Genomic DNA, 12,064 nt, shown 5'->3' with positions numbered 1-12,064 from the left:
GGCAGCTTACAAATAAAACAGAAAAACTAATACATATGAAAAGAAATCATAGCTGACCGGAAGAACAATACAACCAACTGTAAAACCAAACTTAACAAAAGGTGACTTCACAGCCATCCTATCCCGGGCCTTGGAGAACAGCCAGGTTTTTAGTGATTTCCTGAAAGTCATAAGGGTGGGAGCCTTAAGGGTCTCTGGGAGGATGTCATTCCAGAGGGCAAGGACCTTAACAGATAAGGCACACATCCTGGGTCCCGTAAGACTACACTGTTTAATGGATGGAACCTAAACACACCCACTTTACTTGATCATAGTAGAGGAGCAGAAACAGTTGGAGATAGGTAGGACCTCAGATAACCAGGCCCCACGCCATGAAGTACTTTAAAGACAATAACAGCACCTTGAATTGTTTCTGGAAGCCAACTGGTAATCAGTGCAGCTTGCAAAACAGTGGGGTGCCTTGAGCATAATAATAAGTCCATGATCACTGCCCACACTGCCACATTCTGCACCAGCTGTAGCTTTTGGATGGTTTTCAAGGGTTTCCCCATGTAGAGCATATTATAGTAATATAATTGTGACCAGGGAAGGAATGATTGTTTGAAGGTCCTCATGGTCAAGGAAAGGGTCCAATTGGCACACTAGATGTACCTGTGCAAAGGACCTCTGGGCCACAGCTGCTGCCTGCTCTTCAAGCAAGAGCTGAGAGTCCAAGAGGACTCCCAGATTCCGCACAAGTCTCGAATGGGAAGGTGTGACCCCACTGATTCTTAGCAATGGAATATCCCTGGAATTGGAGGGGCACAAATAACTTGTTAGTACTGAGCCTGAGTCTGTTCCTCCCCATTCAGACCAGCCTCCAAACACTGGACCAGGCACTGCTTGGCTGGCCCAGGATTGAGATGACCTGGCATCATTAGCATATTGATGATACCTAACCCCAAACAGACAACAGTTTCATGCAGATGTTAAATAGGAGGGGAGGGGGCTGTCAAAATCTATGGCACCTAAGTCAGGAGCTACAGGCATTGACTCTCACTTCCTGTCAACACCAATTGAAATCAGCCACAAAGAAAGGAGGAGTACCTCCCACCCCTAACCCTTGAGGCTGGTCCAAAAGGATACTGTGGTCAACAGGACCAAAAGCTACTGGGAGATCAAGGAGCACCAGGATGGGCACACCACCTCCATGTTATCTCTATGCTGAACCCAGCCTGAAAACCTGACTGAAATGGATCCAAATAATATGTTTCCTCCAGGGTCCTGTGAAGCTGAAGCCCAAAACCCTCTCCAAAACCTTCCCTAAAAAGGGATGGTTGGATGATAATTGTCCAGGATCTTTGAGTCTAGTAATGGCTTCTTGAGAAGACAGTACACCACAGCTTCCTTCAATGCCAAGGGGACCGCCTCCTCACTTAAGGAAGTGCATGGACTGCATGGACCCAACCATAACTCACCTCCCAGGTTGCCTAAACCATCCAGGAGGAACCTGTATCTAACAAACAGGGGGCTGAGCTTAGAGACTGGAGAACTCTATTCACTTCCTCAGGAGTCACAGAAACAAACTGTAGAGAGTAAGGGAGATGACCCTGATAGAAATACGCAAGAACCATTAGATAAGCAATGAGGGCTGAAACATTCTTTAAGTCCTGAGAAGCAAAGTAGTATTCTGAAGTGACTCGGATAGGCTCCTCTCCAATTCACTGGGTGTAGAGAGTAAAGAAGATAACCTTGATGGAATTACACTATGCAAGAGCCATGGCCTAGGCAAAAGGGGCTGAAGCCTTTTTTAAGAACAGAACAGCAAAGTAACATTTGGAAGCACTCAGGCAGATCCCTCGCTAATTCTCTGAACTATAAGAAGGAGGAGGAGGTCTAACACAATCAGACTTGCAAGATTCTGTTATTAGAGCCTATCTCAATAAAGTATAATTCTAGTGTTCCTATGAAGTTGATTTTCTAGTCTGCTCTACCTAGTGGGGCTGACACAAACTTTTTTCAGATGGACCTTCAAGATCTTACCTCAGACATCCCAAGTAGGAATGCAGTGAATCTGAGTAATGTAATCTGCCAGATGACAAGAATATTCCTCATAGCAACCTTGCAGAAGGTCTTGTGGCCCATCCCTCCCCAGCAGGAACTGGGCCACCTTAAATATCTTAAATAGCTACAATGACTTGGAACAGGTCTGTAGTTGCTATGGTGGCCATGAACTCCTGTTTCACCCCAGACTCAACATCACCAGGTGGTAAGCTCAGGTATCGGTAGCCTTGGGGTCTCAACCACCAGCCTAGTAATAGAATCCTACCACCCCATCTTCCCTCCCTCAGAGTCTTGGCTGATGCCATACCCAAAACCCAGGTGGGCACATGTCTTATCCAGGTCTCATTAATATAAGCCAGGTCTGCCACATCATCCACTATCAAATCATGGATATAGACAGATTTAGACAGACAGACCTGACATTCAACAGCAGCAGCTGGAGCTCTGAGGATCCAGTAACCTAGCCCTGTGGGAAGATCTTGTGGGCTAGACGTTGCAATTCCACTCAAACAATGACCCTGCCATCTCTGAGAATTGCCTGCCCCCAGGATCCCACCATTTCTCCCTCTGCCCCTCAGAGGTTATTGTGAAGAAAGAAATGTGCCAATGGAACAATGAAAGCCACTTTGAATTACTTTGAGTTGCTTGAAACACCAGTGCGATGCAAGTTTAACAGTATTTTTTTCTTTTGCCTCATCACAAGTTCTTCCCAAATTGATATTACAGGCTTTGAAACCATACTGTTCCAAAACTTGTTATAACAAAGGCAAAAGTAAGATAAATCGACCTACCCACAGCAATAACCAGAAGAATGGAATTCTAACTCAAAATAGCTCTGTATGGATGTTGTCTGCCATCCGCTGCAATTAGATAACTTACTTACTATTCATTTCAAAGCAAATAGTTCATTTAATCTAACACATTCCATTGAATTATCCAGGCATTCAACATTAAGCACCCAGGCCAAAAAAGAAAAAAAATTCTGAGACATTTGGAGGGCTGCTGTAGTCTGATTTCTTTCATGCACATTTGAAATGTTGAGATCTTATGGCAGACACCATCACAAAATGGTTGCCACGGGGGATTTGGCTATTTATGAAAGAGAGGACATGACCACTCTCAAAACACTCAATTACTGGGGGATGAACACAGTCCCAGCATGCTTTTTACCATCCCAGAAGGACCTTTGTGGGGCAGAAGCATTTCACTAAAGAAATGCTAATGGCTGGTAATTTGCTTTGCCACATGACAGCTTCCTGTTTTCCTTAATTAAAATATTATTTTACGATAATCAGTTAGGACTGAGGAAGGTGTCTAGGAGGAAACTGGTGTATTCAAGCACTGAATTGTCTATACCAGATCTGTATATGTATATACTGTATATGTGTACCCCTGGTCTGTATATGAGTATATATGTGTACACATGTGTACCTTTAATTAAAATGCAATTAAGGAAAATTGATGTTTAATTTTATAAATATTTAGATTTTTTCCCCCTGTTCACTACACACAAAATTAAATAAATTAAATGCTCAGCTCTCAGGATCTGAGAACATCTCAGCTCCTCATTTTTTTATTCATTCTAGAGAGACGGGGTGATGCCACTGCCTTTAAGGAGGCAATGAGGTACCTTCTCCTCAAGAAGTTGTCATTTGGCCCAGCAATATTGCATAGCTATCGTCCATTCTCCAACCACTCCTTTTTAGGGAAAAGATAGTAGTTAATAATTGCAAACAACCATCAGGATCCCTTCGAGTCAGGTTTCAGGTATAGTTATGGAACTGATTGACTATGACCACATTGATTGCTCTTGTGGATGACCTATGGTAAGACTGGGACAGTGGAAATGCAACTGCCCTGATCTTGCTGGACCTCTCAGTGGCATTTGATCACTTTATATTTAGATTACTGTATCCGGTACCTTACTGGGTCAACTTTGTAGGTTTAGGAGTGGAAGGCACTGATTTACAGGGTTCTTCTCTTTCCTGAAAAGGAAGTTCCAATCAATGGTAGTAGGAGGGGAGAGGTCATGCCCTAGGCTTCTCTGTTATGGAATGCTACAGGGTTTGACATTTCTTTCCTATTTAATATCTGTATAAAACTGCTGGGTGAGGTCATCAGTATGTTGCTGTATATCTCAAACTTAATCCTGAACCAGAGATGTGGAAGTTTTAACTTACTGTCTGGAGGCCATTATAGCCTGGGTGGGGGTGAACAAGCTCAGCAAGCGAAATTAGTTATAGGCTTGGTTGCCTTCCAATAACAGGGATATTCTACATGTGGCTCTGGACAATGCCCAAGTTCTGCATGGGATAGGGGTTGCCCTATCCCATGCAGAACTTGTTCGTAACTTGGGTGTTACTTGTTCATAACTTGGGCGTTCTCTTGGATTCAATTCCTGCTTGATAAAAGCAAATGGCAGCTATGGCTAGGAAGGCCTTTGCACATCTTCATTTAGTGTGCCAGTTTCCTTCTGGGTGTAATTCAAGGTGCTGATTGCCACCTTTAAAGTTCTACATGGCTTAGGACCTGGATATATATGGGACAACCTTCTCATTTTGGCTTCTGTCCACACAATAAGATTAGGAAAGTTGGACTTTATCTAGGTCCCTTCTCCTAAAGAGCTTCATCTTCAGGGACTACAGAAATAAGCCCTCCTTCTTTGGAACACGATTCCTTCTGAGATTAGATCCTATCCTATTTTTTGGAAAGCCACTAAAACCTGGCTTTTCCAGAGAATCTTGGAGCAGATTGGTGGTGAGGGGGTTCATCCTGCTGTGGATTGGATGTTGTAGCTGTTGCTCTGTTTTTTGGGGTATAATGGTTTCTTTTTAATTAGGCACTGTTTGTTTTTTTTTGTTGTTAGATTGAGTGGCATATAAATTATAGTAAAATAAATTCAGTCACTTCTCTCAAACTTTATTCAGCTTTCTGAATAAAACTATGTGTCAATTTTACACATTCACAACCCTGAACTCAGTAGCTTTTGAAGAGAACAGAACAGTGAATTGGATCAACTCAGAATAGCAGTCCTAATAATCAACCCAGATTCATAAGGTTGTTGTTAGAGTGACAGCTGTTTGAAATTTCACATGGACCTAATAGCGAGGTAATAGCAAAGAAAGCTACACAGGGCTGCATATGGAGGAAGCAGTCTTATTTAATAGGCCTTTATGTCAGCAGAAAATTATATATTCAGAGCAGCAATTTCCTGTGACCTTTAGAACGACCCAGTACTTACTCTTGATGCTAAAAATGTTTCCCAGATGATTCAGGGTTACTATGCTTCAGCTCCTTTTTGTCACCAAAGTGCTGGGTGACTCTCTCCTGTATCCTTCATTTGCTCTTTGATTTCTAAGACTTCGGTGATTTTAAAAAGCCAAGAATCTTCATGGACTTACACTTTGCTTAGGGAAGGAAGAAGGCAGGGGAGACAATACTAACGGCAGCCGTCGAAGTAATACCAATGGTGGTACTTCTTAATTGCAGCTCTGTATTATCTGTGTCAGTGTTGTCCAAACCTGGCCACTTTAAGATGAGTGGACTTCAACTCCCAGAATTCCCCAGCCAGCATGGCTGGCTGGGGAATTCTGGGAGTTGAAGTCCACTCATCTTAAAGTGGCCAAGTTTGGACAAGACTGATCTATGTGGTCGCAAACAGACAACCCTAACTTCATGGCACATAATCAATTCATCCATCCATCTATCCATCCATCCATCATCTCTGCACTTCATTTCTTCCATTTCTGTGGCACTCTCAAGATGATTGGCAACAAAGCACAGCAGTGGAAAGCCATGAATGGTGTACCAGATAGAACAGTTCCTTAAATCAATCAAAAAGCCATCTGTACAAATAATCTTTTTAAAAAAACATTAGACAATAAATAGCAAAGGTACCATTTGATATGGCAAAAGAGGTTCATGGAGTTTTGACTCCTTGGATATAGTAACATTAAAGAGAAAAAAAAAGTTACACACACACACACACAAACATGTGCGCGCACACACACACACACAACTGTATCTAGAGATACAGAGGGTCCTGAGAACCAAACATACGTTACCTAAAATATGAGGCTGACAGACAGAATAAGTACCTTTAATGAACTGTATCTGTAGCTGATTTGGTGAGTCTTGTCCTGCTGAACTCTCCTGTTTCTTGCTTTTCTGGAGAACCAGTGGTAAATTAGTGAACTCTTCTGGCTAGGTTCATACATCATACTAAGTCATAAAGAGTTTTGCTTAATTCAGCTATGATGGTTTAGAGAACAATATGGTGTCTTTGAGTCTAAGCCTTACTGAAGTGTTTTCTGCAGAACTTTTTTGCTTGCTTACACTTCCTGTAGAAAACAGCGGGATGGTGCTTTGGAAGTGTAAACAACCCTAAATTCCCTCAAGAAATCCAAAAGGCTGCAGCGTCTGCTCAGTAACATCCATAACAAACAGCAATTATGCTGAAGTAACAACATGCACAAATTGTATACTTCCTCATAATGTCTAATGCAAGTACCTAAGCCACTGCGTTTGTATCTAGTGAAGTGCATATAAAACGGAGCACAAATGCAACATGGAAACAAATCCATTTGCCTCAGAAGTCTTCAAGACAACCACACAAATAATAGATATTACGCTATTATTTCAGAGTGCAGGATTTAATTAATTAATTAATTAATTAAAAAATAATGGATTTAAGTTGCAGAAAAGCATTTTCTAATGGAATGTTTGGAAAAGCAGTCAGAGTATTCGACAGGGGAATCAATTACCCAGGGACAATATGGCATTGGATGTGTTTAAGCCAAAACTAGGCACCTATTTGTTTGTGTTTGCTTTACAATATTTATAACTCAGCCCAGTTGTGGCCAGTTTTGGGTGGGATACAATAAAGTCAAAACAAAAATTAAACTCAATATAAATAATGTAATGTAATATTATAAGAACATAAGCAATGCACTGCTGGATCAGACCCCTGCCCCGTCTAGTCCAGCAATCTGTCCTCACAGTGGCCAACCAACTGCACAAGGAAGCCCACTAGTCTCCCAGTCGATGGCCTTCAGAGGCAATACCACTGCCCTCATGGCTTCCTTGACCATGTCTTTCATTTAACGTTTAAGCAAGAGATGAGAATCAAGGAGAATCTCCACGTCTCAAGCCAACTCCTTTTGTGGGAAGCACAACCCCCCCAAGAACAAACTACCAGAACTACTGATATTAAATCACCTAGATGTCTATGGATGACTAGTAACTTTGCTTTGATAAGATTTAATGTGAGATTGTTATACCCTATCCAGATCCTTATAACTTCTAGGCACCAGTTCAGGTCTTCTACACGTTATCTGGTTTGGCCCAGGGTGGTGATATCTAAGTGGGTATCATCAGTATATTGATGACATTTCACCCTAAGCTGCCAAATTGGCGTGCCCTAACATATTAATGGGGGAAAACCTTGAGCCTTGAGCCACCCCATACTGGAGTTCCCAAATGTTTGAGTGCACATCCTCCATGAACACTGACTGAAACCACCCACTGAGCATGGAGTGGAACCACTATAGAACTGTGCCCCAACTCCCAAACCCTTCAGGCTGACCAGAAGAATACCATGGTGAATGCTATCCAACATTACTAATAGATCTAATACAACCAAAAGGGGCATATTCACCCATCTAGGTCCTGATGATCTTTGACCAGAGTGACCAGTTCTGTTTCTGCCCATAACCAGGCCTTAATCCTGGCTGCAGAGGATTCAAATTTTAGTCTAGAATCTCCACGACATTCTCCATCATCTTTGCAAGGAAAGAAAGATTGGAAACTGGGCAAAAGCTGTCAAAAACACCCATGTCCAAGGAAGGTCTATTCAGAAGAAGGCATGCCACCACCTCTTTTTAAAGCAGGAGGCATTATGCTATCCCCAGAGAGGTGCTGATAATCTCACAGAACAAGCTCTTGCCATTCAAAGAAGCCAAGAGGAGCATGGATTGAATGGCAGAATCCAGACTACAGAGGACTTCATTCACTTCCTTGGGCTCCACAAGTTCAAACTCATAAATTGTGATGCAAGACGCTATCTGTTCCTCTGATGGTCAACTCAGAGCAGATACAAGCAATTTTAACTACCAAGAAACACGCATATTCCAAAATAGTTAAAGTGAGGGTGTTTTAATTAGGATTCCTGCAGTAAGTTGTCTTGAACACAATTGCCTAAATGCCTCTCCCAGCTTCATCATTCTATTTTAGTCTATCTTTGTCCTTCTCCTTTAATTGCTAGAATGGGGCCCTATCTGTATATAAGCCTGGGTGTGATTGTGTATTCCAACTTATCCGATCCATGATCCAACTAGCCATATGTAGCCAAATTACCACGTGTGGAGGTGTGCAAGATATTTGGCAGTGTTTGTGTTTTGAAACTTTCTTGAAGCGTATTTATTGTCTTTAGTAAACTGACCCTACCCAGTTGGTTGGCTGCATTCAATGTTAGAAAGAGGTGCGGCCTTTGAAGTAGCCTTTAAAATGTTGTACTGTGGAAATGTAGTTGGTTAAACAGCTGACTCTCCTGTGTGTACGCAAGTATTAGATACCGATCCACAGAATTCTTTAATAAAATTTGGTAGGGCACCATTATATCAAGGTCATTTGAGGTGCACATAGAATGCACCTCAAAGCTGTAGAAAGTACATTGTCATTTGCAGAGAACTAAACTGTTTTCTGATTCCAACTCACTCTCTTCTTGTTCTTAATGTTAGGTTGTACCAGGTGAATTTTGATGCTCCCACCTGTGAAGGCAAACGAGAAAAACTTTCACTAATAGGCGACTTTTCTTCTTCTGCGGAATTCTTTGTCACTGTTGCCGTCTTTGCCTTCCTCTACTCCTTGGCAGCCACAGTAGTTTACATTTTCTTCCAGAACAAATACCGTGAAAACAACAGGGGTCCTTTGATTGTAAGTGTGAGTTCAACCAATACTAACACCTTTGTCCTTTTAATTGATGCATCTGTCTAAGTTATTTCTCCCATTGGGTTAGTTTGAATTCTATTGTCATCTTACATAATTTTTTTTTCTACTTCCTACATAGATTTTACACTCCCTTAATAGTGTTATTGAGACTGTTATTCAGTGTTAATTAGTGTTATTGAGAGACTGCTATTGAGAATCATACAGAAGTAGTGTGATGGCAAACAAAGTTTGCCCAGTGATCTTGTATAAAAAAAGATCTGAGAAGTTTCATTAGTGATAATTGTGTCTACACAGACAGCAGTTCATACGGATACACTGATTTTATAAACCTTTGTTATGAACATTTAAGAAGAGTGAATATTCCTATTTTATCCCTTTATACAAATATTACAATACTATGGGAGACTTTCAGGGGGTGATATAACATCCTGTCTTCTTTGAAGCTGCACCCATGTCTTCACAGATCCTGAGGAGACAGAATTCTTTCTACCAATAGGAATGCAGCTTTTTTCAAAGATTTACTGAGTGTGCTACTGATTTCCTTGCATAGATCTTAAACTACAATCTGCTGTGTCCCACTCAGGAAAATAATCTAAGAATTAGTTCTTGTAAAAACCAGATGACTGTGAGTTCTAGTCCCACCTCAGGCATGAAAGCTGGCTGGGCGACTTTGGGCCAGTCTCTCTCTCTCAGCCCCCTGATGTCAGGCTCGGGCGACAAGCCAGTTGGTTAATTCCTGTCGCAACCAATGGATCAACATTTGGTTGATCTGAAGAAAAAAAAACACACACCCTGCACATTCGGGAAAAATGGTAGGAAGAGAAAAACATATGACTTGAATATTCTTGGCCTTTAAAAAGCAAGTAAAAACTTTTAGGTTGTTCCATTAAAAACACACACACACACATCAAAATCCATAACCAGGTAACAATTTTGTTAGGATCAGCCATAATGGTATAAACAAGTATGAAAGCTTTGGAGTTTTCTGGAAAAGTATTGCTTAAAAGCAAGTCTTAATGACCATCCTCATTACAGAAATCTGAAAGGCAACAGCTAAAAGAATATTGATCAAATTTATTTCCCTACTTTCAAAGTTGAGAATACTGGCTGCAGTGAATAATACCAAAACGGGCATGATTGTATTTATTATTATAGAATTGCTTTATCTCAAACACATTCAGATACATCTACAGGTGTATAGAAAATGTCCCCTGACATTTTTGGTTTAGACAACTAAGAATAATTTATATAGCCATGACTTACAGCATTGTAAACACATATGGACACTTATGGACAAGAGGGCTTAAATACCTTAAAATGAATCTGAAGTTTTGTCTGTTTGGCTAATATTATGGGTGTGCAGATGTATCCTAATTACTTCTGAAAAGGGGGGGATGAGTGTATATAAACTCCATTCAAACAAGTTTTGTAGCTACCAACTTCAAGGTCTTTAACTTTACAGATCTATGTTGGTGCAATTTTATTTGAGCCTTCAACAGGCAGCATTCGCTACCCATGTAAATATATTCTTCTATTTAATATGTGAAAGACATTTCTATGTCATGCATGGCAACTAACCGAAAGCCAATAGTCCCCTATTTTCTGCTCTTTGCCATTGCTGAGATTCCATTCTTTTCAAGGAAAAATAATTCTGTTGTGACAGATTTTTAACACTGCTGCATTTTTATCTCTTTGCCATCATGCATTTCTAATCCACAAGTAGAAAATAAACACTAGCAGTAAACTGTAGAAAAGCTGTAATGGTGACATTTTCATTGCCTGCAATCCATAAAAAATAATTAGATGAGTTATCCTGCCTTGTGAAAATCAGCTTTTTGTTTCTGTACAGTCTCAGGGGAAGCCTGCACTGATAATCAGCACTATAAATGGGAGATTATTTATGTAGCTCACCCAACTCTAAGGAACTCAGAATAACTCATATCATCAATGGGAAAATGTACTACACCCCCCCCCACCTCCAATCTGGTCCTCGGGCCTCATCTGAGGCTGCCCTTCACCCCCAAAATCTTTGCAACTACCCTGCCATCTTTTTGGTGTCCAGAAGAAAGCAGAAGCAGCATTTACCCTCCCCTTTTTCCTACACAGAGAGAAAGATAATACTACTGATTGCAATAAGGTGATTTTCAGCTGTATGCTTTCTTGGATGAAATAAAGACTAAATGCAAATGCACTTAATTTGCCTTAATGCTCCACTTCAGAATGCAAAAACCCCACCACAGTTTTGATTCCATATCCTCCACGAATGTTAGCATTATACCTCCTGCAGTCCTTGGGGATTTTTTTTTTTTTTATCATTTAGAAAAGAAAAGAATGTAACCTGCTAGATGAGAGGAAAAGCCCTTTTCTGCCTTATGCTAAACATGGGAGCCTTGAGTAGATTAAATTTAGGATAAAATTTTAAAAATTCAGTCCAATGAAATATAAATGTTTTATATTTTGCATAGTCTGGATTACATACTCTGATCTTTGAGGGGTTGGTGAATAAGTAAGTTGATCTCCTGGGTAATAGCACCCAGGATACTTGTTGAATACTTCGTCCCAGTCCAACAAATTGCTTCGTTCATGATGCAGAACAGAGGAGGGATCACCTGGTGTCCTGCTTTCCATCCCTATGCTTCTGCCATTGTGTACATAAAACGGTTAAAGGAGAAATAACCAAAGGCCACTCCCTTTGGGTGTGTCTATGTTAATTACCCACAGTATTGTTCTCTGTCCTTTTCTTTTGTCCACCTTTTATCCTTTATTAACCAGTTAATTGATTTGATTTTAATAAATAAACTACCGATCAAGCTATATTTTTACTAACTGAACTGAGTGGTGTGTGCCCTTGCTCTAATCTGGATATAGGGTTTGACTGGGAGTATTTTGGATGCAAACTAATTATCCATGGTCATTTTCAAAGAAAAGATAGATAGATAGATAGATAGATAGATAGATAGATAGATAGATAGATAGATAGATAGATAGATAGATGAGAGAGAGAGAGAGAGAGAGAGAGAGAGAGATTGCCCCTTAATGGAGTCTTGGAATGAAATTATGTCAAGAGGCTCAG

General features: G+C 40.7%; 1 protein-coding gene across 1 annotated transcript in view; it reads left to right on the top strand.

Moving 5' to 3' along the window:
* The window catches only part of SYNPR (synaptoporin), a 64,110-nt gene that overhangs the window by 46,595 nt on the left and 5,451 nt on the right, over nt 1–12,064 (top strand). The window contains exon 3 of the mRNA XM_088134796.1: nt 8,781–8,976. Within this exon, the coding sequence (XP_087990922.1) occupies nt 8,781–8,976 (196 nt within the window). The remainder of the gene's footprint in view (nt 1–8,780; nt 8,977–12,064) is intronic.

The sequence above is a fragment of the Python bivittatus genome, unplaced genomic scaffold (genome assembly GCF_059951505.1).
Source record: "Python bivittatus isolate LINGU-HERP-01145 unplaced genomic scaffold, Pbiv_v1 ctg000080_np1212, whole genome shotgun sequence".
Lineage (NCBI taxonomy): Eukaryota > Metazoa > Chordata > Lepidosauria > Squamata > Pythonidae > Python > Python bivittatus.
Note: the sequence above shows the minus strand (reverse complement) of the source record. Positions and strands in the feature narration are given on the sequence as shown.